Source organism: Saimiri boliviensis, chromosome 9 (genome assembly GCF_048565385.1).
Source record: "Saimiri boliviensis isolate mSaiBol1 chromosome 9, mSaiBol1.pri, whole genome shotgun sequence".
Classification (NCBI taxonomy): Eukaryota; Metazoa; Chordata; class Mammalia; order Primates; family Cebidae; genus Saimiri; species Saimiri boliviensis.
The window spans coordinates 6,324,761-6,348,150 of NC_133457.1; the positions used below are offsets into that span (position 1 = coordinate 6,324,761).

The 23,390-nt window shown below is 41.3% G+C and overlaps 1 protein-coding gene across 4 annotated transcripts in view; it reads right to left on the minus strand.

Moving 5' to 3' along the window:
* The window catches only part of FNDC3B (fibronectin type III domain containing 3B), a 371,941-nt gene that overhangs the window by 283,152 nt on the left and 65,399 nt on the right, over nt 1-23,390 (minus strand). For 3 of the 4 annotated variants that reach the window (XM_039480204.2, XM_039480205.2, XM_074405435.1), the window contains exon 2: nt 7,567-7,705. In XM_039480204.2, the coding sequence (XP_039336138.1) occupies nt 7,567-7,677 (111 nt within the window). In that variant the 5' untranslated portion in view covers nt 7,678-7,705. Of the gene's footprint in view, nt 1-7,566; nt 7,706-13,891; nt 13,986-23,390 lie in introns of those variants that run through there. The other variant, XM_074405433.1, reaches the window with a different exon arrangement.

The window sequence follows — 23,390 nt, forward strand, 5'->3', positions numbered from 1 at the left end:
AATGTATGTGTAAATACAGCCTTTTTTTTTTTTTTTTTTTTCCTGGGCAGGCCCCATTTTGCTTGCCAACTAGATTGCTCATTCCTTTAGGGCAAGAACAGTGCCTTATTTATCTTTATGTCACCAGCACCTAACACAGTGCCCGCACACAGGACATTTGATAAATGCTTATTAAAATGAACAAATCTATTATTCAATCACTCCTAAATTTAGTCATAAATCCTACCCTCTCACTCTTTTACCCCAAATTTCAAAGTACAGAGGCTGACAGTATCTTGACATCAGAGGGCTTTGTAGTTTGAGTGGTAGAGGAAAAATGAATGGCAGTTAGCAATAAGAATTTTATTTAAGCATTTGCACAAGTTGCACGATTTCTCATGCATCTTGCTGCTGGAGAATGCGACCCAAGGCTGAGCTTCCCCATACCTGGTTTCTGTGCCCAACACTGACCAGCGTCTTTCTACTTCCTAGCTCCAGCCCCAACCCGTAACAGGTTTCTACCACAAAAGGAGCTCTTCAGTAATGTTACTGAGCAGTAATAGCTGCAGTCTCTTTTTTAACTGTCACTCCCATTCTCATTTGAATATCCTTCTCTCTCCTGGGTAATCTTCCCAAGAGTTGTTTATTCATTTTTCTACACTATACTGATTATAAAACTTCCTTCCTGCTGGGATTTCTGAGGAGGAGACAAGCTCTGTTATGTAAGCAAAACTCATCATGGGTTCCCCGACACCATGGCTATCAGTATATTTCAAGGAAACCTGTGTAGTGGCAGGATTTGAACTACTGAATGCAAGAAGGAAGCCATCAAGGAGAACGTGATTCAGAAGATACCAACCAGAACAGAAAGGTCACTGGATTAGGAGGAGGGGCACATACAACATAAAAGACATGACGACGTGAGCACCAGCTGAAGGTGGAAAGCTTTGATACGTGGAATGTGCTGTCTGGAAATGTGTATTCACAGTAATCCTCCAGGAAAAAACTCTGGTAATGTATTTTGTCTAGAAAAACAAAGTCTTTCAAAAGAAGAAATAAAAGAGGAGAAAAAAACTCTCTCCATGAAATTACATGTTAAGTGCTGATCGACAGGCATCGGCAAAGTCAAGAGAACTGGACATGACTGAGGCAACTGTAATTACTCTCCTGCCTTCCAGGACAAGTAGATGATGCGTTATCCTGAGCTAGCAGGAGAGGCAAGCTTTCTGTCCATGTTTAAGGAGATCTACTTTCTGAAGAAGAGACATTAAAAACCCTCAGCAATATTCTAGAAGCTTAAAAGAGATGAGAGAGAAGAAGAATAGTACGACAGACCATTTACTAGATGCCCTCCACGTGCTAAATGCTGGTCAGGTCAAAGAGGCATCTAATCCACGCCAGTTCTACTAGGTACTGACCCTCAGTAAATACATATTTAAGGAAAGTCATTAAGAATATAATATAAAGAATATATTGTGTCACTTTATATATAATACATATTATACGAAATATATAATATATGCTACTTTATATTATATATAAGATACAACATAAATTATATAAATATATTACATATGTTATATGTAATATTACATATTATATATTTTATATATAAATATATTTTTATATACTTTGTTATGTATATTACGTACATATAATATAAAGTGGTACACTACGTTATATTTAAGGAAAGTCATTAAGAATATAATATAAAGAATATATTATGCCACTTTATATATAATATATATTATGTGAAATATGTAATATATGCCACTTTATACCATATATGATACGATGTAAATTATATATATTACATATTGTTATATGTAATATATTACACACTACATATTTTATATATTTTTTACATACTTTATATATATATATATATATTTTTTTTTTTTTTTTTTTTTTTGAGACAGAGTTTCGCTCTCGTTACCCAGGCTGGAGTGCAATGGCGCGATCTCGGCTCACCGCAACCTCCGCCTCCTGGGTTCAGGCAATTCTCCTGCCTCAGCCTCCTGAGTAGCTGGGATTACAGGCACGCGCCACCATGCCCAGCTAATTTTTTGTATTTTTAGTAGAGACTGGGTTTCACCATGTTGACCAGGATGGTCTTGATCTCTTGACCTCGTGATCCACCCGCCTCTGCCTCCCAAAGTGCTAGGATTACAGGCTTGAGCCACCGCGCCCGGCCAGTTATATATATTATATGCATATAATATAAAGTGGCACACCACTCTCATGCAGGTCACAGATACCCTTGTAAGCGTCACATGTTAAATTAACAAATCAATAAACTCTGCAATCCTATGTCGACACTTCCGTTTTTAACATAATGGTTTCTTTAACTGGTAGCTGCTATAATTTTTCAGAAATTATTAAAATATTAAACCAGTTTTTAAAAGTCAGAATTTCGGCTGATGTTTATTCTTCTGTGCTCAACACTGGCTGCTACATTTTAAAATCACGAAAATGCAGAAGTCCATAACAAACACAGTAAGTTAATATACCATTGGCTTCTGAATATGTCAACAAAGGCATCAATTTTCTGATTACTGAAGGGCACTCATCATCATTTACGCAGCCACACATTAAAAACTCAGGTTGAAACCTGATGTTTGTAGCTCAAGAATAGTATACAATTAGGCATATTCAGGGAAGTAAACTTTATTTAGCTAAGCCAGGCTGTCGTTATTCAGAGATGGAAGAAATTACTGGCGATAAAAAGCCAGAGATAACTCTACTTAGAAAATAATACTTCAAAATAAAGCTACTCAATTTCACTTTTGGTTATATATACAAGAGAAATAAAAACATGTCCACACAAGAATCTGTGCATAACAGCATCATTCATAACAGCCAAAAAGTGAAAATAACTAAAATGTCTAACAGAACATGAATAGATTAATAAAATGTGGTATATATCCATGCAATAAAATATTATTTGGTGATAAAAAAGGAATACAGCCCTGACACATGCTACCATACAAATCAACCTTAGAATTGTGTTGAGTGAAAGATGCCGGACACAACAGACCAAATGTCACATAATTTGATGAAATTCCAGCATAGGCAACATCTACCTACAGAGACAGAAAGTAGGTAAATTCACGGTTACCTAGAATGGAGGAAGGGAGAGAGAAAATGGGAAACAGGGAGTGAGTGATTCCTTCAGGGTTCTTTTTAAGAGTGATAGGCCGGGCGCGGTGGCTCAAGCCTGTAATCCCAGCACTTTGGGAGGCCGAGGCGGGTGGATCACGAGGTCGAGAGATCGAGACCAACCTGGTCAACATGGTGAAACCCCGTCTCTACTAAAAATACAAAAAATTAGCTGGGCATGGTGGTGCGTGCCTATAATCCCAGCTACTCAGGAGGCTGAGGCAGGAGAATTGCCTGAACCCAGGAGGCGGAGGTTGCGGTGAGCCGAGATCGCGCCATTGCACTCCAGCCTGGGTAACAAGAGCGAAACTCCGTCTCAAAAAAAAAAAAAAAAAAAGAGTGATAAAAATGTTCTGAAATTAACTGTAGTGAAGGTTGTACAATTCTGTCAATATACTAGATTCCAATGACTGTATACTTTAAGTATACAATTATACCTCAATGAAGCTGTTAAATAGGAAAAGCTGCTGTGTGAGTCGCTTCTGTGCTCACTGTTTCTCGTTGCTATTCATTTTTAGTTGATAACGCTTTTAAAAGCTTCGTTCATAAAGAGGATGACTTTTCTTTTTAAGAATCATCCTTTTCACTCTTCCCCTTTCCCTGCTACCTGCGTAAAATGACAAACCAAGGTTTGAAACGTCACACGACTCCAAATAATGCAAATGGACCGTGTGTCTTATTTAGAGAGCCAGAACGCAACAGAGAATCCTGCCAAGAACAAGTCCTAATGACATCCAGAAACCAGCAGAGCAGAAATCAGGAGAAGGAGGGCTGTGAGGACTGAAGCGCTTTCTCATAACTGAGGTGGTTCTTCTGCATATACAGAGAAATGTCGAGCATGTCCTTTGCACAGCTGCAAAGTATTAAAAACCGTGTAAACACATGCTTCGCCATGCATACTCCTAACAGACATTCAGAGGCAGAGCCCTGTGGCCAGGGCATGGCTCTTTACAAGGGTAGGATTTGAGTGGTGGCTGGGGTGCCACGTACATTAGGCGGCCACTGCCGAGGGTCTGCTGCACAATGCCTGCAATGTCCACCCACAGAGTCAATCCCGTGCCTCCGAAAGGTTCCTCTGAAGATGAAGAGGTGTTGCTTCAGTGAGAAAGCACAGTAAAAGCCGCAGAAAACATTCACATTGATTAATTCTGAAACGAATTGTCGTCAAGGGTGTACAATTCTGTGGACATACCAGATTCCGCTTTAAGTGGGTGAATTGTATGCCCTGTGAATTATACCTCAGTAAAGCTGTTAAATAAGGAGAGCTTCGTGTAAGCTGCTTCTGGTCACTTCGTTTCTTGTTATTCATTCATACCTGTCTCTGGTATGTCCCCTGGAGCTTGATCCTTTAACACGGAACCACCTGAGCCCTACACATTATGCAGGCTCTTGCGGGCAAGTAGCAAATACCAGCAGGTGCCCAGAGCAAGCACTCAAAACTCATGCAGCCCCACACTCTGGGAGCCTGTCTTGGAGACTCGCCTTTGTTTCCGGTTCTTTTGAATGGCCCTCTATCGCTCTCCTTTCCCCTCTTCCTCTTGTGTTTCTCTGCCTCCCCCTTGTGCCTTCACCTGGGTTCCTCACACAGGCCCCTGTGCCTACCTAGGCCAGTGCTAAATGTTAGAACCCAAGGAAAGAAGAGAGGCTTGCAAGAACGAGGGAGACGTGGGATGGAGACTCTGGGAGTAGAATGAGGAAGGAAAATGTCAGGCGCAGACGCCACTGCCTAAGCTGAGCCCCAGTGACGTGGAGGTAAAGTCAAAGCATAGCACATCTTGGGCTGGTCCTGCTGAAATGGACATTTCTTTTCTCTCTTTTGAGATCTCACTCTGTCGCCCACGCTGGGGTGCAGTGGCACGATCTCAACTCGCTGGAACCTCTGCCTTCTGGGTTCAAGGGATTCTCCTGCCTCAGCCTCCTGAGTACCTGGGATTACAGCCACCTGCCACCACATCCAGTTAGTTTTTGGATTTTTAGCAGAGATGGGGTTCCACCATGTTGGCCAGGCTGGTCTCGAACTCCTGACCTCAGGTGATCCGCCCACCTTGGCCTCTCAAAGTGCTGGGATTGCAGGCGTGAGCTACCGCATTCCAACAAGAGGGATACGTCTGATGCACTTTGCCCCCTTAACAATTTTACCTATTAAGGAAAAACTAGAGTTAATGCCAAGTAAGAGCTTGGCGCAAGGATGTTAACGCTTCTAACACAACTAAACATATTTACCAATTAAAAAGACAACAGTTCCCTCTCGTGAGATTTTTTATGTCTACCCTCACTTTTTGATAAAGCTTGATTATTCTGACTATTTATAAAACAGATACATTAACAGATTCTTCTTTTCTTATTAGCTTTAGAAAGCTTCCTAGATTTAATAGAAATGTGGGGGGTTTTTGGCAGGGGGTGGCTTTTTAGAGATGGGATCTCACTGTGTTGCCAGGCTTGTCTCAAACTCCTGGGCTCAAGGGATTCTCCTGCTTCATCCTCCTGGGTAGTTAGAATTACAGGCATGCACCACCACACCCAGCTTTAAAAATATGGTTTTGTTAACCAAAATTGTTAAGCAGCTTCTGCTTACATTGAAGATACACAGGGTAGGGAAATGCCACATAGCCTGCTGGGCAAGTGAAATCACAGACATGGGGGAAATCATCAAAACTTAAACATGCTGTACAACAACAGGGATGGGTGACCTCGGGTCTCCTAGCTACACATGCAAATGGGAATGAGGTGACCTCATCTGAGAGACAACCGACATCATTTTCCAAGTTTACTCACATTTGACTCAATGCCTTGCCTTTTTTTATGTCTTTTTATTAGTCATTCTTTTAATTGGGAGACCAGACACCGCATCATGAAACCATCCACAACACTCTGCAACCTTCCCATGAACTGCCGGAGCGCCGTGAGCAGAAGAGGAGCAGGCAGAGAATGACAGAGAGACCAGCACTAACGTGAAAGGCTGGCGATGATATCCTACTCCAGGTGTCTAACAGGATGGCTTCAAGCAGGCCACTGACATCATAAAGCTCTTCTTTTGAAAAGATCCCTGAGGACCTATGTGGACAATGCTTCCTGGTAGGGCAAAGGTAAAAGCAGACAGACCAGTGCCGAGGGCTGGCGCACCCTACCCTAGTGAGATGATGGCACGGGGTCCAGTAGCCGTAGTGGAAATGAAGTGGATATGTCAGAGTATGGATTCAACACGCACTCCTGAGATAAAGCCAACGGGACATGCTACCCAGACTGAGGAGGAAGATGAGAACACAGAGTGAAGCCTGTCCAGAGAGGAACGGGAGGCAAGGAACGAGAGGAAGTAGAGAAACACTGCCAAGAGGAAAAAGGAACAGCAGGGGTGGCAACTGGAGGGGGATATGGAATCAAGTGAGGAGGTTTTGTTTTATTGGGTGGGAAAAGGTGCGGGTGTTTATGTTGTTTTTTTGTTTTGTTTTGTTTTGTTTGTTTGTTTGTTTTTGAGGCGGAGTTTCGCTTGTTACCCAGGCTGGAGTGCAATGGCGCGATCTCGGCTCACCGCAACCTCCGCCTCCTGGGTTCAGGTAATTCTCCTGTCTCAGCCTCCTGAGTAGCTGGGATTACAGGCACGCGCCACCACGCCCAGCTAATGTTTTGTATTTTTAGTAGAGACGGGGTTTCACCATGTTGACCAGGATGGTCTCGATCTCTTCACCTTGTGATCCACCCGCCTCGGCCTCCCAAAGTGCTGGGATTACAGGCTTGAGCCCACATGCCCGGCCAAGACAAAATATTTATTTAGTTACAAGACTGAGCAAGCCCAGTTGTTGTAATAAAAAATTTTTAATTAACATTAGAAATAATAGTTCAATCTCTAATAATTAAAGTTTCACTTACTGTCTAAATTGTCCCCAAGTGCTACTTGACTGAGTTCACAAATAAATTCTCTATTCTACAGTCTTCAGTAACTAGTGACAAAGGAGATTTAGAGAAAATAAGTACCATAATTTTACAAGCTATACATTTGGAAGGACTATTCCAGAAGCAACGGTGGATTCCCACTGCCCTACACGTCTTATCGCGATCACTCCGGTGTGAAGCCAGAACCTGACCTTCTGAACAGGTTTCTCTGATCAATCAAGCAAAGTAGTCAAGTACAACATGGTATGAAGGAACAGTCACTTTATTTCAAAGACTTGTAAACAGTCTCAAAATGACTCACTTCAAGAATCATCCACTTTTCGATGTTTCAAGAATACAAACTGAATGAGGGCAGAGTCTGTTCTCCAAAATCACAGTATTTTTAAAAACGATACAGTAATTCTACAACAAAAACACTTACCTCTAGCAATCCTAAGGTTTGAAATCACAAACCTTTGAATCCAAAACAAATCAGACACTGGGTTACTTTTTCCCACCTAGAGAATTTGACTTAAATTTCCCTCTTCCTGCACCAACCTGCTGAGCTGCATCTCCATTCACCAAGTGGGGCATCATGGCGACCTCTCCGTTCAGCAATGGTGGCAGTTCCAGAGGGATTTGGTCGGTCATCATCATTGTGACGTACATTCATGGAGAACTTCCCTCAACTGGCTTCCTGCAAGAGAACCACCACTTTTTAAAAAGGACTCAGGACCACAAAAATCAGCTGTTAACATGTCAAGTCAGCAATCCAAGTGCTCATTATGAAACCCAAGTTATTCCAATCCAAGAGCATTGTATTTTTTTGGCAGGCCCCAAAGACAGGTAGAACAAAGGCAAAGAAATAGCCAGAACTAGGAAACAAAAGATCCGAGTCTCTAAGTGGCCATGTGAACCTAACTTTCCTGTATCTCAGATACATCCAAGGCAACTTGTGCAGTAAGGCTTCAAGGTAGATTACATTGTTTCTATTCTGTTTATTCCATTTATTCTAATGAAATTCATACTCATATTCAAAATAACACAAAATCCCATAATAGTTTTTGCCACCATCATTTAACTTTGCAATACAATAGAAGGAAAATAACAGTAAATTCCTATTTAGAAATATAACTCGTTCCTTAGGAAGTGTTTACATATTCTTCAATTATGCCTAAAATGTATGGCAAAGAAAGTTTAACAGCACGGACAAAGAAAGATAAACGAACAAATAAAAATACACACACACGCTCTCACACAATTTTAAATGATTTTAGAAACACACTGCCATATAGTTCACAGTTAGGTTTACAATTCATAATAGAGTCCCCAAAATTTCAAATTCAAGGACATTTGGTCAATGAACCCTTTAATACTTAATATTCAAATCAGACAAAATCATGGGGCAAATATTTTAATAACTACTTCAAGTACGTCTAAAGAAGATATGACACAGAAATAAAATATTCTCATTCTTAAACACCTCCATTCTAAACATTAAATATACCTCTTCTCCATCCATCCCACCCAAAAAAAAAGCCCTCCCTTGGAAGTATCAAAAGATGTATAAAAGCCACCCAAGAGATTATAAACTTTTTTATTTTAAACAGACAAAATTTTACCTGTTTATTAGACATTCGTTTGGAGAAACTAATTATTTTAATTAAAAAAAAAAAAAAAAAAATCTTATCCCAACTAGAAAAGCACATTCTATAACAACAGGTCTTATAACTCAGTGTTAATAGTACCATCATGTTGTTTTACGAGGCAATTACTCCATTCCTAAGCAAATAAAAATACCAAGCCCAAAGCCTGATAGTTTATCCTCATGAAAGAAAACAGATTCTTTTACAATTAAACTCAGATAATCCCTACTGACACTATATGACTTCACTCTTTGACCTACGAATACATCAAATGATGGAGAAGAAATCTAATGTCTATTTCAATTTCATTCCTAATATACTTTATCTTACTAACAATGCATGAGAGAAAAATAGCTATTTTCTCAAATTGATGACACTACACAAACCTCTGTCTCTTTTTTTTTTTTTTTGAGACACAGTCTCGCTCTGTCACCAGGCTAGAGTGCAGCGGTGCAATCTCTGCTCACTGCAATCTCCACCTCCCAGGTTCAAGCAATTCTCTTGCCTCAGCCTCCCAAGTAGCTGGGACTACAGGCATGCGCCATCACGCCCAGCTAATTTTTGTATTTTTAGTAGAGATGGGGTTTTGCCATGTTGGCCAGGCCGGTCTTGAACTGACTTCAGGTGATCCGCCTACCTCGGCCTCCCAAAGTGCTAAGTGCCATGGCTTATGGAATGTTTCTTCAAAACTGCAGGTTGGATTAATGGGGCAGTAATTTACAGCAGGGGGGTCTGAGTACAAGCATTCCATGGTGGAGAAACACTTTCACCTTTTCTTCACTTCTCCGCAAGGAGCAACGCCTGGGCTACCGGGGCTGCAGCGCCGACGGCGGCTGTCTGTCTTCTCCGCATCCCCCTGCTACATCAGCGCGTAGCCAAGCCCTCTCCCACTTGGCAGAGTTCTGATCTCTCTCAGGTGAGCCTACGGATGGAACCTCTTCTCTCTTATCCAAAAAGGCAAGAGGAGTAAACCAACTTCAGGGCCCTCCCCGGAGGTCCGTGTAGCCTCCATAGGTCCTTCTATGAGACCAACGTACAGTAGATAATGATCCAGGGTTAGAGAGTTCAAATGGGAGGGACAGGGGTTCCTCGGGACCTCCTTTGGGCTGAAGCTGTTTATACCCCATGGGGTCCAGTCCATCTGACCGAAGTTTTTAACACTTGGATTTGGGGCTCAAATCCAATCAATGGTGTGATTTTGTTCCTGTTTCTCACTGTTTCTTGCGTGAGTCCTGTGGGGGAGGAAGGAGGCTGGACTGAGTGAGAAAGTTGTGATCTGATACGAAATTTAGGCATTCAATGTCTCAACACCAACAATACAACTGACACTAACAATTCTCACCTTCTGGTAGGCCTCATGTTAACTAACAGGACTGCCGTCGGTGAGACCGAGCAATCCAGCACCACTAAGCAGCACTCTTAAGAACAGGTGTCAAGTCCTAAGCAGGGCATTAACTCCCAGTTCTGTAAATGTGGGATCAAGTGATGGGTCCCCCAGACCCAGGTCCACAAAGGCCCTACAGAAGTCGGATAGAAGAGTATGGGGACTGGCACTGATTTGCAAAGCCATCTCTTTTCATAAGGGATTTCACCTCCAAAGAAACCAGAAGTCCACTGGCACAAGGAGATCATTATTTGCTTTTGCAAACATCATAGGCAACTTTGGGTGAGATGCCCAAATCTTTTTCTCTACGACATGATGGACTTCCCACCTCAGTGTTCGGTGGTTACCAGAAATGGCTGGGAGGGGAGTGGGGGAAGGGCAGACAGAAAACCTGTAGGTACAATCACTCCTGAGAAAGATGCCGTGGGAACATACGAACATCATACACTCCGAACCCTCAGCTCAACCACCCAACAGTCACACGGTGAATCAGAGAAAACAGATTAAGAAGTGAATATATTAAGGTCACTGTGAACTCCGCCACAGTCTCACTTATCCATAACCAAGTTGCTGATCTTTTCCCTCAGCCACCAGCTTGCTAGACCCCAAGGCCTTCTTTGTAATCCCTAACAGTTTCACCAGAGATAAAACAGACTTTATCCTGATAAGAATATAAGGTAGGCCCGGCGCGGTGGCTCATGCCTGTAATCCCAGCATTTTGGGAGGCCAAGGTGGGCGAATCAAGAAGTCAGGAGTTCAAGACCAGCCAGGCCAACATGGTGAACCCCATCTCTACTAAAAATACAAAAAAATCAGCTGGGAATGGTGGTGCATGCCTGTAATCCTAGGTATTCAGGAGGCTGAGGCAGGAGAATTGGTTGAACCTGGAAGGAGGAGGTTGCAGTGAGCCGAGATCATGGCATGCACTCCAGCCTGGGCAACAGAGCGAGACTCCGTCTCAGTGGGGAGAAAAAGACTGCAAGGTAACAGATCCAGCTAGATGGGGCCTGCATGCAGCCAACAGTGTTTAAATCCCCATTTCTGTGCTCCATGCACACGCAGAGAATACTTTTATTTGCCTACGATACAAGAGAAGTACGTACGAAGTAATGAATCATTTCTAGGCAAGTCACTGCCCAATTACTTATAAGGCAACTGCCTGCCAAGCTGTCCCTTAAAATGATCATAGAATAGGACCAACTTAGTCCCTGGTCCACAGAAAGACTATAGAAAAGGCAAGGAGGGCCGGGCGCGGTGGCTCAAGCCTGTAATCCCAGCACTTTGGGAGGCCGAGGCGGGTGAATCACGAGGTCGAGAGATCGAGACCATCCTGGTCAACATGGTGAAACCCCATCTCTGCTAAAAATACAAAAAAAAAAAATTAGCTGGGCATGGTGGCGCGTGCCTGTAATCCCAGCTACTCAGGAGGCTGAGGCGGGAGAATTGCTTGAACCCAGGAGGCGGAGGTTGCGGTGAGCCGAGATCGCACCATTGCACTCCAGCCTGGGTAACAAGAGCGAAACTCTGTCTCAAAAAAAAAAAAAAAAAAAAAAAAAAAAGGCAAGGAGGAAAAGTATAAAAGAATAAAAACATAAAACGTAGGGGTTCACAGTAGTATGTTTTTGGTTATTCCCCAGGCACGAAAAGGGAAAACATAGTGAGTGTTCCTAACGGAAAGTCACAGATGCAGGTTGTGACTGAGGAAACCACACAGCAAAGCCATCAACAGTTAAAGCAGGTTACGTCAGGCCAGGAGGCCTGGGAAGGCCTGTCCTGAGCAGCCACCACTACACACTGACAGCAACCCGAAAGTGAGCCACCTCGGTATTGACCAGTAACTGACAAAATTACACGTGGACTCAGCTCTCAACAGGGTGGCTCAACTCTGCTGCGAGGAGACCTCAGGAGTATCTCCCTGATGAGAGCAGACGAAGCTTTTCAATGGAATTCAAGATGAAGCAATGGAAGTGGAAGGCTTTCATCCACAGTTGACTTTAAGAACCAAGGCTTACTCTACTTATTTGTAATGACCGTGAATGGAAATGACATATACTCTTCACTAAAGAGCAGGCTGGCCATAGCTTTTTCTTAGGATTTCAGGACAGTGTGTAAGAATACTGTGTTCTGTCATAAGGTGATGTATTAGGATGTTAATGAGACATTTTGATCTTACATATAGAGCTATGTACCCCAACCCTACTTAAGTTCTTATGCTGAATTTTCATGTTTTTTTTTCTTTCTCCTTTCCTCGTCAGGCAGTGCTACTAACACCCACCCTCCCTCCAATCTCTGGGCATTTTCCTAAATTTGCTGTCTTAAGCTTTCTTTGAGCTGGACAGCCAAATTGTCACTTCACGTACACACAGAGAGGAGGAGACCCTGAGTGCGATTTCACGTGCTTTGTGCCGTCTTCACCACCAGCTGATTATCAGCTGTGAAGGTCGCTGAGCAGGCCAGATGTATGATCTCTGGATAACTGAACTGTAGCTCATTTTCATCTTAGTCAAAAATCTCGGGAGCAACCACCCTGACTAAACACACATTTTCTTGGTCTGGGTTCCTTCCTCCATCCCTTCTCGGTCTGTGTATCTGAGCCGGCCCAATCTATCACAGACATCAGCCATTTTAGTCAGGGCTGTACCACATCCACACTGCCCCCAACATGCCACAGATATGTGATAATGAACCCATTGTTGACATCAATGACCCTTTACAAATGAAGAATAAATGCACTGCAAAACTCATAAGAGAAAAGCAGAAAATAGATCATCTCTACTTCGATGCATTTATTTGTCCAATCCTAATGGACTTTCCTTTCCCTCACCACAGAGCGCCGTGATTTCTCTCCTATTCTTTATTTTGCTCTTACCGGTACTCCCATTTGAAAGAATTTGGTAACAACCACAGGCCGTCACAATCTCTCCCCCTAACCACACATAACACTAAAACCACAGCACTTCACGCCTAGCTAAGTTCTATGCTTCTGATTGACAGGGAGAGGCTGCCACACGAGCACCTGTGATTAACTTCCCTCTCCCCTGAGAGAGCAAGCCTCTGGTTGCCCTCTAGCAAGGCCCCAGCATTTTCAACAACCCCTGAGCTCAAAGGCAAGGCTGGCGGCAGGACACGCTGGAAACAGAATGAACAGATCCTCCCTGTTTGCAAGACATTTAATTCTACCCAAATGTGTCCCCAAAGCTTTTAACGAAAACTTTACTTTAAAAAGAGTATTACAAAATATTTTCAGTTTTTACATTTCTCTAGGCAACTAGCTTATTCCTTTTTTTTATTTTGCTGCTGCTTCTCCAAGTCTAAAAAGGTTTTCCATGGTACTTTGGTTCCAGCCTATACGTACTAAGAAACATACTGGCCAAATTCATGAAAAACACGATTCGCACAAGAGAACAGAAGGCCCATCTCCAAAGGCCAGACAAAGCAATTATATAGTAGGAAGAATTTCTAACTTTAAAAAAAAAAAAAAAAAAAAGCCAAAGCCCTAATCACTACTGGGAGAGTTTTTAAAACTGTGAAACTGGCCTTTGAATTAGTAACAAAATGTCCTGGTCCTCACTCTGTGGGCCAGTGACCCAAATTTCCTTACATCAATTCAAGATGTGCGTTAGCAGTATGGTACGCAAATTAATTTCAAATGACAAGAGAAAAAGAAACATAACAGTACCAAACCCTCCAGGCCAGCCTGGATAAAAGGAGTTGATTCCCTGAGTTCAATCACAAGCCCAGCTGAGGCTCCTGGCTCACTTCACCAGCACCCTAATGAGGCCTCCCACAAACTTTGACTATCCTGGAGCAGGGTGTTAAAAGTCAATGGAAAAATGGGCATGGTGATGCACACCTGTAGTCCCAGCTACTCAGGAGGCTGAGGAAGGATGATGGCTTCAGCTCAGAGAGTTTGAGTCCAGCCTGGGCAACACAGCAAAACCTTGTCTCTTTGGAAAAAAAAAAAAAAAAAAAGTTGATGGGGTAATATAACAAGTAAGCAGAACGCATGTGTTCAGTTTTAACTTTTCACTTCCATACTCCAGTTCAAAACCCATCAAAAACAAGACCTATAAAGCACCTTGAAAATAATATCGTAGTATCCTCATCAGAGTTCGTATCACTATAGTTAACTGGGATTCCATGTACTTAATAAAGTTAGTATCTTTTCCAGGAAAATACAGATTAACCAATCACCTTCACACACTTCAAACAACATAACAACATGTAAACGTTTTGCTTGCCACATGCCTATTCTGTAACCCGAAAAATACATTGTCACAGGCACATTAGTAAAATCAGCGCAATTCGTACTTCAGGAAAATTTCCTTCTCTACTAAGAATACCCACTGACTTCTAATAGTGAGAATCTATGGTGGACCAAGTTTCAGAAAATTGTCAAAAAATACAGCAGAGAAATGTCCCAGCCATTTGTACAACAGTGGGAAGGGACTGGCTGGGCATGGTGGTTCATGCCTGTAATCCCAGCACTTTGGGAGGCCGAGGCGGTCAGACTGCCTGAGCTCAGAAGCTGGGAGACCAGTGTGGGCAACATGTCAAACTCCATCGCTATTTTAAAAAAAACAGTAATAACGGGGAAAAAATATTCCTGATTCAGGGGGTGGGGAAAACCACATGAATACTCAAAACGCAATGTGACTTATTGAATCACAGAAAACACAGCTTTGTTCTTTGGCGAAAGGGGAGTTTGGAAGATTACTAAGAAATTACTGTACCCGATATTTTCTACTAAAACAATAAGATAGCTAATGTTTTATGAGTAATTGTAAGACTAGTTTCTAAATGGCTTCCAATATAAAACCTAATCCTAATAAAGATTTATATGACAAACGTTTGTACAGTTGATTTACATTGGTTTATGCCTTGACTATAGTAAAGAAAAAGAAACTTCTAAAGAAGTTAAACTTTGATGCAGAATCATGTAACACAGAAAAAAGAAAAGAAAAACTGCATTCATGAACCTCCCCCAATGGGTAGCCTTTATGTACAAATGCCATCAGTCAAAAGGACAGACAACTTCCTAAATGTGTATTTCCTAAGTTTTATTATTAGCAAAACTTAGACAAGAGAGGCTAAGAGAGAGAGCAAAGCAAGGTACTCAGTTGTACACATTCCTACAACTAAAGGAACGTCAACTATCACTTACTATTTCACTTTCCTCATTAGAAAAACCTCTTTCCTTCCTGATCAGTGCTGGCTTTAAAACGCTGACTGATGCTTCAAGACCTAGAAACTCTGCAAATACTTGTCATTTCCACCCTTTCAGCAAAACCAGAAACTGCTTTCTGATAATAACTATGGAAACTCCAACAGCATCAATGGAGGGAAAAAAAAAATCTCATTAAAACAAAATAGAAACACAACGTGATCTTCTTTACCTCTGAAATTCTGGGAAAATCTGCTCATCTATCAACACAGCCCTGACTGTTTTTCCCACTTCCCTGCTACTGTGAGAATATGGCTTTTCTTTCCCTTCCCAGTAACACTACACCAGGGCTCTGGCACTGGCTCTGCCCACGTGGATTAGCATTCGGCCATTATGAACCTAACGTGGGACACTGCCATTGGACAGGAGAAACCTAGAGGTGGTTTCGGTGCTTTTCCTTGAGCTAATCTCTCCTGTACACTGCAGGCAAACACCCCCTCCTTGGCTTTTTAAAAAATCAAATTAAATAGCACGAAAAAGGATACGGAGAGGGACTAAGAATTGTTATTAAAATTTCTTACATTCCCTCTGCTAAAGATAGCTCCAAAAAAAAAAAAAAAAAACTGTATGTTATGGAATCAAAAAACAAACAAGCAAACAAAACCAAAAAACAAACCATGGTGGACAGGCCCCAGCACGGAGTATCGGAAAATATGAGTTCTAATATAGGATTTGTCAATAAAAGCATTAGCTCTCAACTTCAGCAATTCATTTCCTCTCTTTTGCTTATAAAAAGACAAGATTAGGCCGGGCGCGGTGGCTCAAGCCTGTAATCCCAGCACTTTGGGAGGCCGAGGCGGGTGGGTCACGAGGTCGAGAGATCGAGACCATCCTGGTCAACATGGTGAAACCCCGTCTCTATTAAAAATATAAAAAATTAGCTGGGCATGGTGGCGCGTGCCTGTAATCCCAGCTACTCAGGAGGCTGAGGCAGGAGAATTGCCTGAACCCAGGAGGCGGAGGTTGCGGTGAGCCGAGATCGCGCCATTGCACTCCAGCCTGGGTAACAAGAGCGAAACTCCGTCTCAAAAAAATAAAAAATAAAAATAAAAAATAAAATGACAAGATTATAGATTAGCCCTTCAGGTTCCTTTCTGATCTTAAAGGAGTATGTTTCTTTCCTTAAACACCAATCGCTTACCATGCATACCTAATACTGATTAAACTAAAACTTAAAAACACTCCCACACACGAAAGGCTGGGCACAGTGGCTCATGCCTGTAATCCCAACACTTTGGGAGGCCGAGGCAGGCAGATCATGAGGTCAGGAGTTCAAGAACATCCTGGCCAACATGGTGAAATCTCATCCCTACTAAAAGTACAAAAATTAGCTGGGCATGGTGGTACGCACCTGTAGTCCCAGCTACTCAGCAGACTGAGACAAAAAAATCACTTGAACTTGGGAGGTGGGGGTTGCAGTGAGCCAAGATCACCCCATTACACTCCAGCCTGACAACAGAGCAAGACTCCGTCTCAACACACACACACACACACACACACTCTCTCTCTCTCTCTCTCTCTCTCTCCTCTAAAAACCTGTTTCCTTATTTGTTTGAGTACAGCTTGAGCCTTCTGCATAAAAGGAAGAATCTAAGTAAAATGTTGAGAAAAGAATGTATTGAGCACAAAGTGCTGATAATTAGTGTTTTTATGCCAATAAAATCTAATTTTACAGCTGAGTTCTATACAGCTGTGCAAGACAGACTCTTGCCATGGCTTGCCACTTGAAGGAAAGAAGGAGTGGTGATAATTGTTCATGCAGAAAAATCTCTTGAGACATGAGCAGTACCTGGAGGTATGTGCCCAGCTGGCTGGTTGAGGCACAAATAGTCTGGAATTTGCCTTCTTGTCTGATATGTGTTCATTAGTGAAGCAAAATCACAGTTGTCTGAAAAAGTTCTTAACCTTAAAAACATTTTTGCTTTTTACATCCAATTATAAGCATAAAAGATTTAGTCGGGAACATTTAAATCCACAGAGAATTCTTGTGAAACTGAGTCTTTTAGATTAAAAACACCACCACTCCAGATTAAAAGAAATACTAGATTCGAGCCACAAGCCAAAAGGAAGCATTCTCTTTGCTCTTAAAGCGCAGAAAGAGGATGGACGCCCCTAATGAATAGGCCCTGTCTTCAAGAATCCACAGATGCTTTTTAAAAACTTTTGGCTTGGTATCATTTTAAATTTGGCAAAGCAGAGTCATGTCCAAACTCAAAACTAACGTATGGGAAAGCACTATTTTCCGGGAGAGAAAAATCCATATACATAAGGATTATAAGTAAAAATTACATGTAATTTGAGGCTGCTTCTGTAAAACCCCCTATTAATATATAATAGAGGTTGCTTCCACAGCAGCCCAGCATACCCCGTATCTTTACAGAAACATAAAAACTCAATGGAAAAAAGTTACATCACTATATATACACAATCTCTTGACCTCAGAGCCACATTCTCACATAAATAACAGGTCAGATTTGCAAATATTAACTAAAACGGAAAGGGGGCTTATCTACAAAAAAAGTTTACCAACCAAAGGTTCGTTTGCCCTGTTCGTTGTTTTTAAGTGGTATTTACATAGGCTTGCAGACGAATTAACCATTTCTACGAGAACACTTCACTTCCAGCTACGCTCATATCACAACACATCTCACACCCCAGATATCCCAAGGATGACAGTCAGGTATCTACAAGGAAAACATGCCAAAGCTATGAGCCCTTGTTCTCACACATACCCAAGCCAATCCTGTCACATTATCCAAACATGGGAATAACTGAAAATATGTATTTTCGTGAAATTCAAAATTATATGTATGCTTCTATAGGACAGTGAGGGAAAAGTCTATAGAACTGTAGTCGGTGAAAAAAATCACTTCCAAACCCCCTTGAGGAAGTCTAATTCCAAGTTGCATGGGCAGGTGGAAAGAGACAGAAGTCAGAACACACGTTCCTGCTCCCCGATGCCAGGAGCTCACACTTTACCCAGCCCTTGGGCACCACCCCTGCCTGGCACCCCAGAGCACTTAAGACAGGTCCCACTGCTTTTCAGGACTGTGGTTCAAGGTTTTCCTACACAAGCTCTCTGTGTCTTAGTTTCTTTATGTAGAATATGAATGATACGGGTGTTGAAGCATATGACTTCCAGATAGCCCTTTAGTAAGATCCAGGATGTATCTTGTTATTCTATTTGTAGAGATCTATTACGAATCGAATTCATATTTGTGCATCAGTTTGGGCACCTAAGACACATGCGTAACACCCTTGAAAAGAAGGAAAAAAAATGTGTTATAAGCACCAAGCAACTGATTGCTTTCTGAAAAGATGTGGAGGGAGAGCATTGAAGTTGTCATTTCAGTCTGCTGGGGTAAAGGCACTGTCTGGAGCACCTGCGCACTAACTCTTACCTGACACCAAAACATTCTACGAAGCAGCTGGTACTGTCCATTTACACATATAGCAACTAAGGCTAAAGAAGTCATTTGCCCAAAGAGACTCAGAAAGTGGTAATAAAAGTCCATGCTCTTAGCCAGCTAATTGTAACATCTAAGAATCTGACAACAAAACCCAAGTAGATGAGCTGGTTAAAAATTATATACAGATGGCTGGGCCCGGTGGCTCACACCTATAATCCCAGCACTTTGGGAGGCCGAGGCGGGTGGATCATGAGGTTAAGAGATCGAGACTATCCTGGTCAACATGGTGAAACCCCGTCTCTACTAAAAATACAAAAATTAGCTGGGCATGGTGGTGCATGCCTGTAGTCCCAGCTACTCAGGAGGCTGAGGCAGGAGAATTGCTTGAACCCAGGAGGCGGAGGTTGTAGTAAGCCGAGATCATGCCATTGCACTCCAGCCTGGGTAATCAGAGCGAAACTCTGTCTCAAAAAAAAAAAAAAAAAAAAAATTATATACAGATTAGTGAGTTTTAAATACTAGATAAAACAAGTACATGGTACAAAACTGAAAAGGTATGAAAAGACAACTTTCAAAGACACCCCAAGAGAGTACATCTCCCTCCTACAGAGTGCTTGGTTCCTCTCACAAAGGCTGCAATTGAGTTTTTGGTGTTTCCTTACCAAAATACAGACTTTACAATTTTTAGAGCACATTTTAAAGTCGCTTAAGGAAGGTTAAGCATATCCATTATACTACCATTTAGCATCGACGGTTTCAAATTAGAGGGGGGAAGAAACTACCAGAAACCAAATGATGAATTACTAAAGTTATGTCTTCCACGGTGATTTTAATGAAATGTGCAATGATTAAACACAAAAGCAAAATTATTTCCAAAGAAGGGCAGCAAGTTATTGATGAGGAAACCGCTAGAATAATCTCTTTGGTACAAAGGGTTCCAAGATTCGATTATTTTTAAGTAACTCTTGTAAAGTAAGTATAAAGCAGATTGAAAGCTTCTCCCTTTAATAACGTTGATATTCCAAAAGAAGAACTTAGCTGAAAGATACCTTATAAAATAACATGAAAGGAAAGAACGTGCAAAAACGCAACCATTGTGTTAACCAGGTATGTCCTGTGTACCCATGCTGTGGTGGTACTGTACTAGAATTCGAGGGTTCTAGAAAGAAAGCCATAAGGTTAAATAGCATCACAGTGAAAATGTTATACTCCATTAACCAAAAACAAATCCGGGTTGGACACTTCTGACGAAATACCACACAAAGTCAACAGACCTCCATGCTCTATGAAACCTTTCATCTGAGATAAGCCCCAATGTCTAAATTTGGTTTCCCAGCTGTGGCCTCTTTTCTAGACTTTGAAAGCTGACAGGTGTTACAGAAGGTGAATTTGTCTTCAAAACATGCCCCATGCCTTAACCTTCATTTCTGATCAGCCAGGAGAATACTAAAACTTTTTCTTTAATCAGCTTGTATAGAATTCAATAAATTTAGTTTACACAGTTTTGTTTAATTGAATAGACATTATAAAACATTCATTATAAGGAAAACAATCTGTACCATTAACATCACTGACAGTTCATCCTAATTATACTTAAATATATGCATTTCAAAGATTTCTGACATAAGCTATTGTAGATATCGGTTCAAATACTTTTTTCAAAAAATTATCGGATTCTCACTCCTGCATGGTTGGGGGTTGGAAATCGGTAAGAACACTGTGTGATACACTGAAAATCAGTTTAGAACTGTTTTTTTGTTCTAAAAACAAGTTATTTCTTGAGAAATATTACATTTAATGACATTCTCATAAACAGTTTTATTTTTCACTTAGTGTGATGGAACATAAAGCAAATACCAGGTGTTAGAGCTCAGAAGAGACCGAAACAGAAATTTCACCTGAAATGACAACAGTTAACAAAGAAACAAATTAGCAGGTGCAGACGTATCATGTAAGAAAACATCTATTTACTATTTCAGATTAGTTCATTACGATAAAATTTTAATATAAAATATGTATACGGTCACATTACTAATTCAGATAAACATTTTCAAAACACAAAAAATGCAAAATTCTATAGAAAAATATTTTCTTTCAAGGACAGAAAACTGTCACACACCAGAGGATTAAGGAGATTTCATTAATAGATAAGAACAATAATTGGTATATATATGGCTTATATGCAAATAGGTGAATTTCAGTTTGAAAGCATGGCGCTTGCTATATTCTAAATGTTGCCTGTGAACAATGACATTAATTTACACTAACACAATTTGTTAAGAAAACGTTGGCAGCTACATCCATTCATTTAAGAAATACCTATTTAAGAAATACTATTTATTTAAGAAATCTCTGTTTAGTTTCTCCTCTGGGTAAGACACTCCCTTGTGCTGAAGTTATACAAATTCTAAATTTAAGGAATTCATTAACAGGCTTTAAAATTTTTCCAGAAAAATGTTTTTAAATTTCAGCATTTTAAATTTTTCCAGAAAAATGCTTTTAAATTTCAGAAAAGACATGTTCTCCAATTCCATTTTAATATTTCTCCTTAGAGGATGAACAAAAAAAGACAAACACAAAATATTTTTCAGTTAATGCCCCTGGTAAACTCAAAGGAGCAGGAGAATGAAAAAGGCAAGTAACATGTTAGGATTAATGGTTTTGATGTCATGAACCCCCGCCCCCAGAGGGTCCTAGGAGGACCCAAGGGTCCCTCAGACTACACTTTGAGAATTGCTGCTCCACAGAAGCAGGTCATCTGCACTAATTTAAGAAAACAGATTGCTGTCCCTCCTTTATATTTTCCATTATACAACTGCATTTCACCCGACAAGGTCCGAAGGAAGAACAAATTAATCCAAATTAAGAGGTATTCTAATTCTATCACAGATGTCTCTCTCCAGGACTTTCGGCTACACTCATTAGAGAACATTTGTGAGGCAAATTCATTTGGTAAATCCTGAGAGGAGAGAAGCAGGCTGGAGGGCAAAGAAAACTGGATGCTGGGGCCCAGGTACTTCCTGCTGGGTCTGTCAGCAAAGTACAGGGGAGGTGCTGACACCCGGAAATCCAGGCCCATTAGATGGGGATTCCCGTTCAATCTCTCCTGTAATCAGACTCGTGCCCTAGATGCAAGGTAAATGATCACCACCAAGGAAGTAAAGACAAATAAGATTGTGTCACCATTTTCAAGAAGAATCGTATCTGCTCTGATCTCTAGACCTTCATTTACTGCTCAATGAATCCATTTCAAATCCCGCCATGATTTGATCTCGTATTTTCTAGGGTCATTCATTTACTTACGTCTTTCATCAAAGACCCCAAAAGAAGTCTTCCCAGGCATAAACAGAACTTTTAAAATGAGAACCTCAAGTTTCAAATAGAGACAAAGGAATCAGTAGGACATTGAAATTCATTTCCTAGAGCAACGAATTAGCAAAATCAAAATATGCCACAGCTAATTAATTTGCATTCAGTAAACACTGTTAGATGAGAGACTTCCCTTTCATTGTTACAAATAGATTTAACAAGCATATTAATTTTCCACTGGCCGCTATAAATAAATGGAACTCCAAAATATCATTCTTTGCAAAGGCGTTTGCTCTAGCCAGTCACTGTTAGCCTGACCCTGAGTGGAATGTGTATTTACATTGCCAAGAGGCAGCATTGTGCGTTGGTGGGAAACCACTTCTCACAAACCTCCCATTCAGCGGAGGACTCCACAATAGGTACTCACACAGGAAGCACGCCTTGCAAAGAGCACCTCTGCCATTCCAGAGAGAATTTTCCAAGGCAGCAAGGACAGTGGATCACTATAAATGCCATGTTCACAGGCCCTAAATGCCTACACTTCAGGGTCAACAAGGCGAGTGCTGTTCACACACACACACAACACTAAGCCACAATTTTTTTTCTCATATATTCTGGAAAGTACTCCCAAGAATGCACTGCTTTTTCAAAGCCAACTGAAAGGTATTAATATTGAACGTGCAAATTTTTAAAACTCAAAACTTCAAATATTACTTCAGAACGCCACTGTTTCCTTAAATACGAATTCCTTAAACACTGACCACAGTGTTTAACTGCAAAGCCAAAAAGTTTTTATTTTAACTCAACTAGAAAAGCATGTATTGTCAGTAGTATCATGTTAATGACGACTTCTGTACAGGTATGTGTCGGAAAGCAAGACAATGGTGACTGCTTACACATGCCATCAAATCCACTGGGGAATGAAAAATGACATTAATAAATAGATTTTGGCAATTCAATACTAAACTGGGGTTAGTAGTTTAGTATTGAATACTTGAGCATATAAGGAAATGCAACCCCCCCACACCTTTTTTTTTTTTTTGAGCGGAGTTTCACTCTTTTTGCCTAGGCTGGAGCGTGACGGCACAATCTCAGCTCACTGCAACCTCCACCTCCTGGGTTCAAGTGATTCTCCTACCTCAGCCTCCCAAGTAGCTGGGATCACAGGCGTGTGCCACCACACTCAGCTATTTTTTGTTTTTGTATTTTTAGTAGAGACAGGGTTTCTCTATGTTGGTCAGGCTGGTCTCGAACTCCCAACCTCAGGTGATCCGCCCACCTCAGCCTCCCAGAGTGCTGGGATTACAGGCGTGAGCCACCACACCCGGCACAACCTGGTTTTTAAAAAAATGTGTTGATTAAATTCTCAATACCCCAACTTCCCAACCTGTACAAGAAAAGTGGCAGCT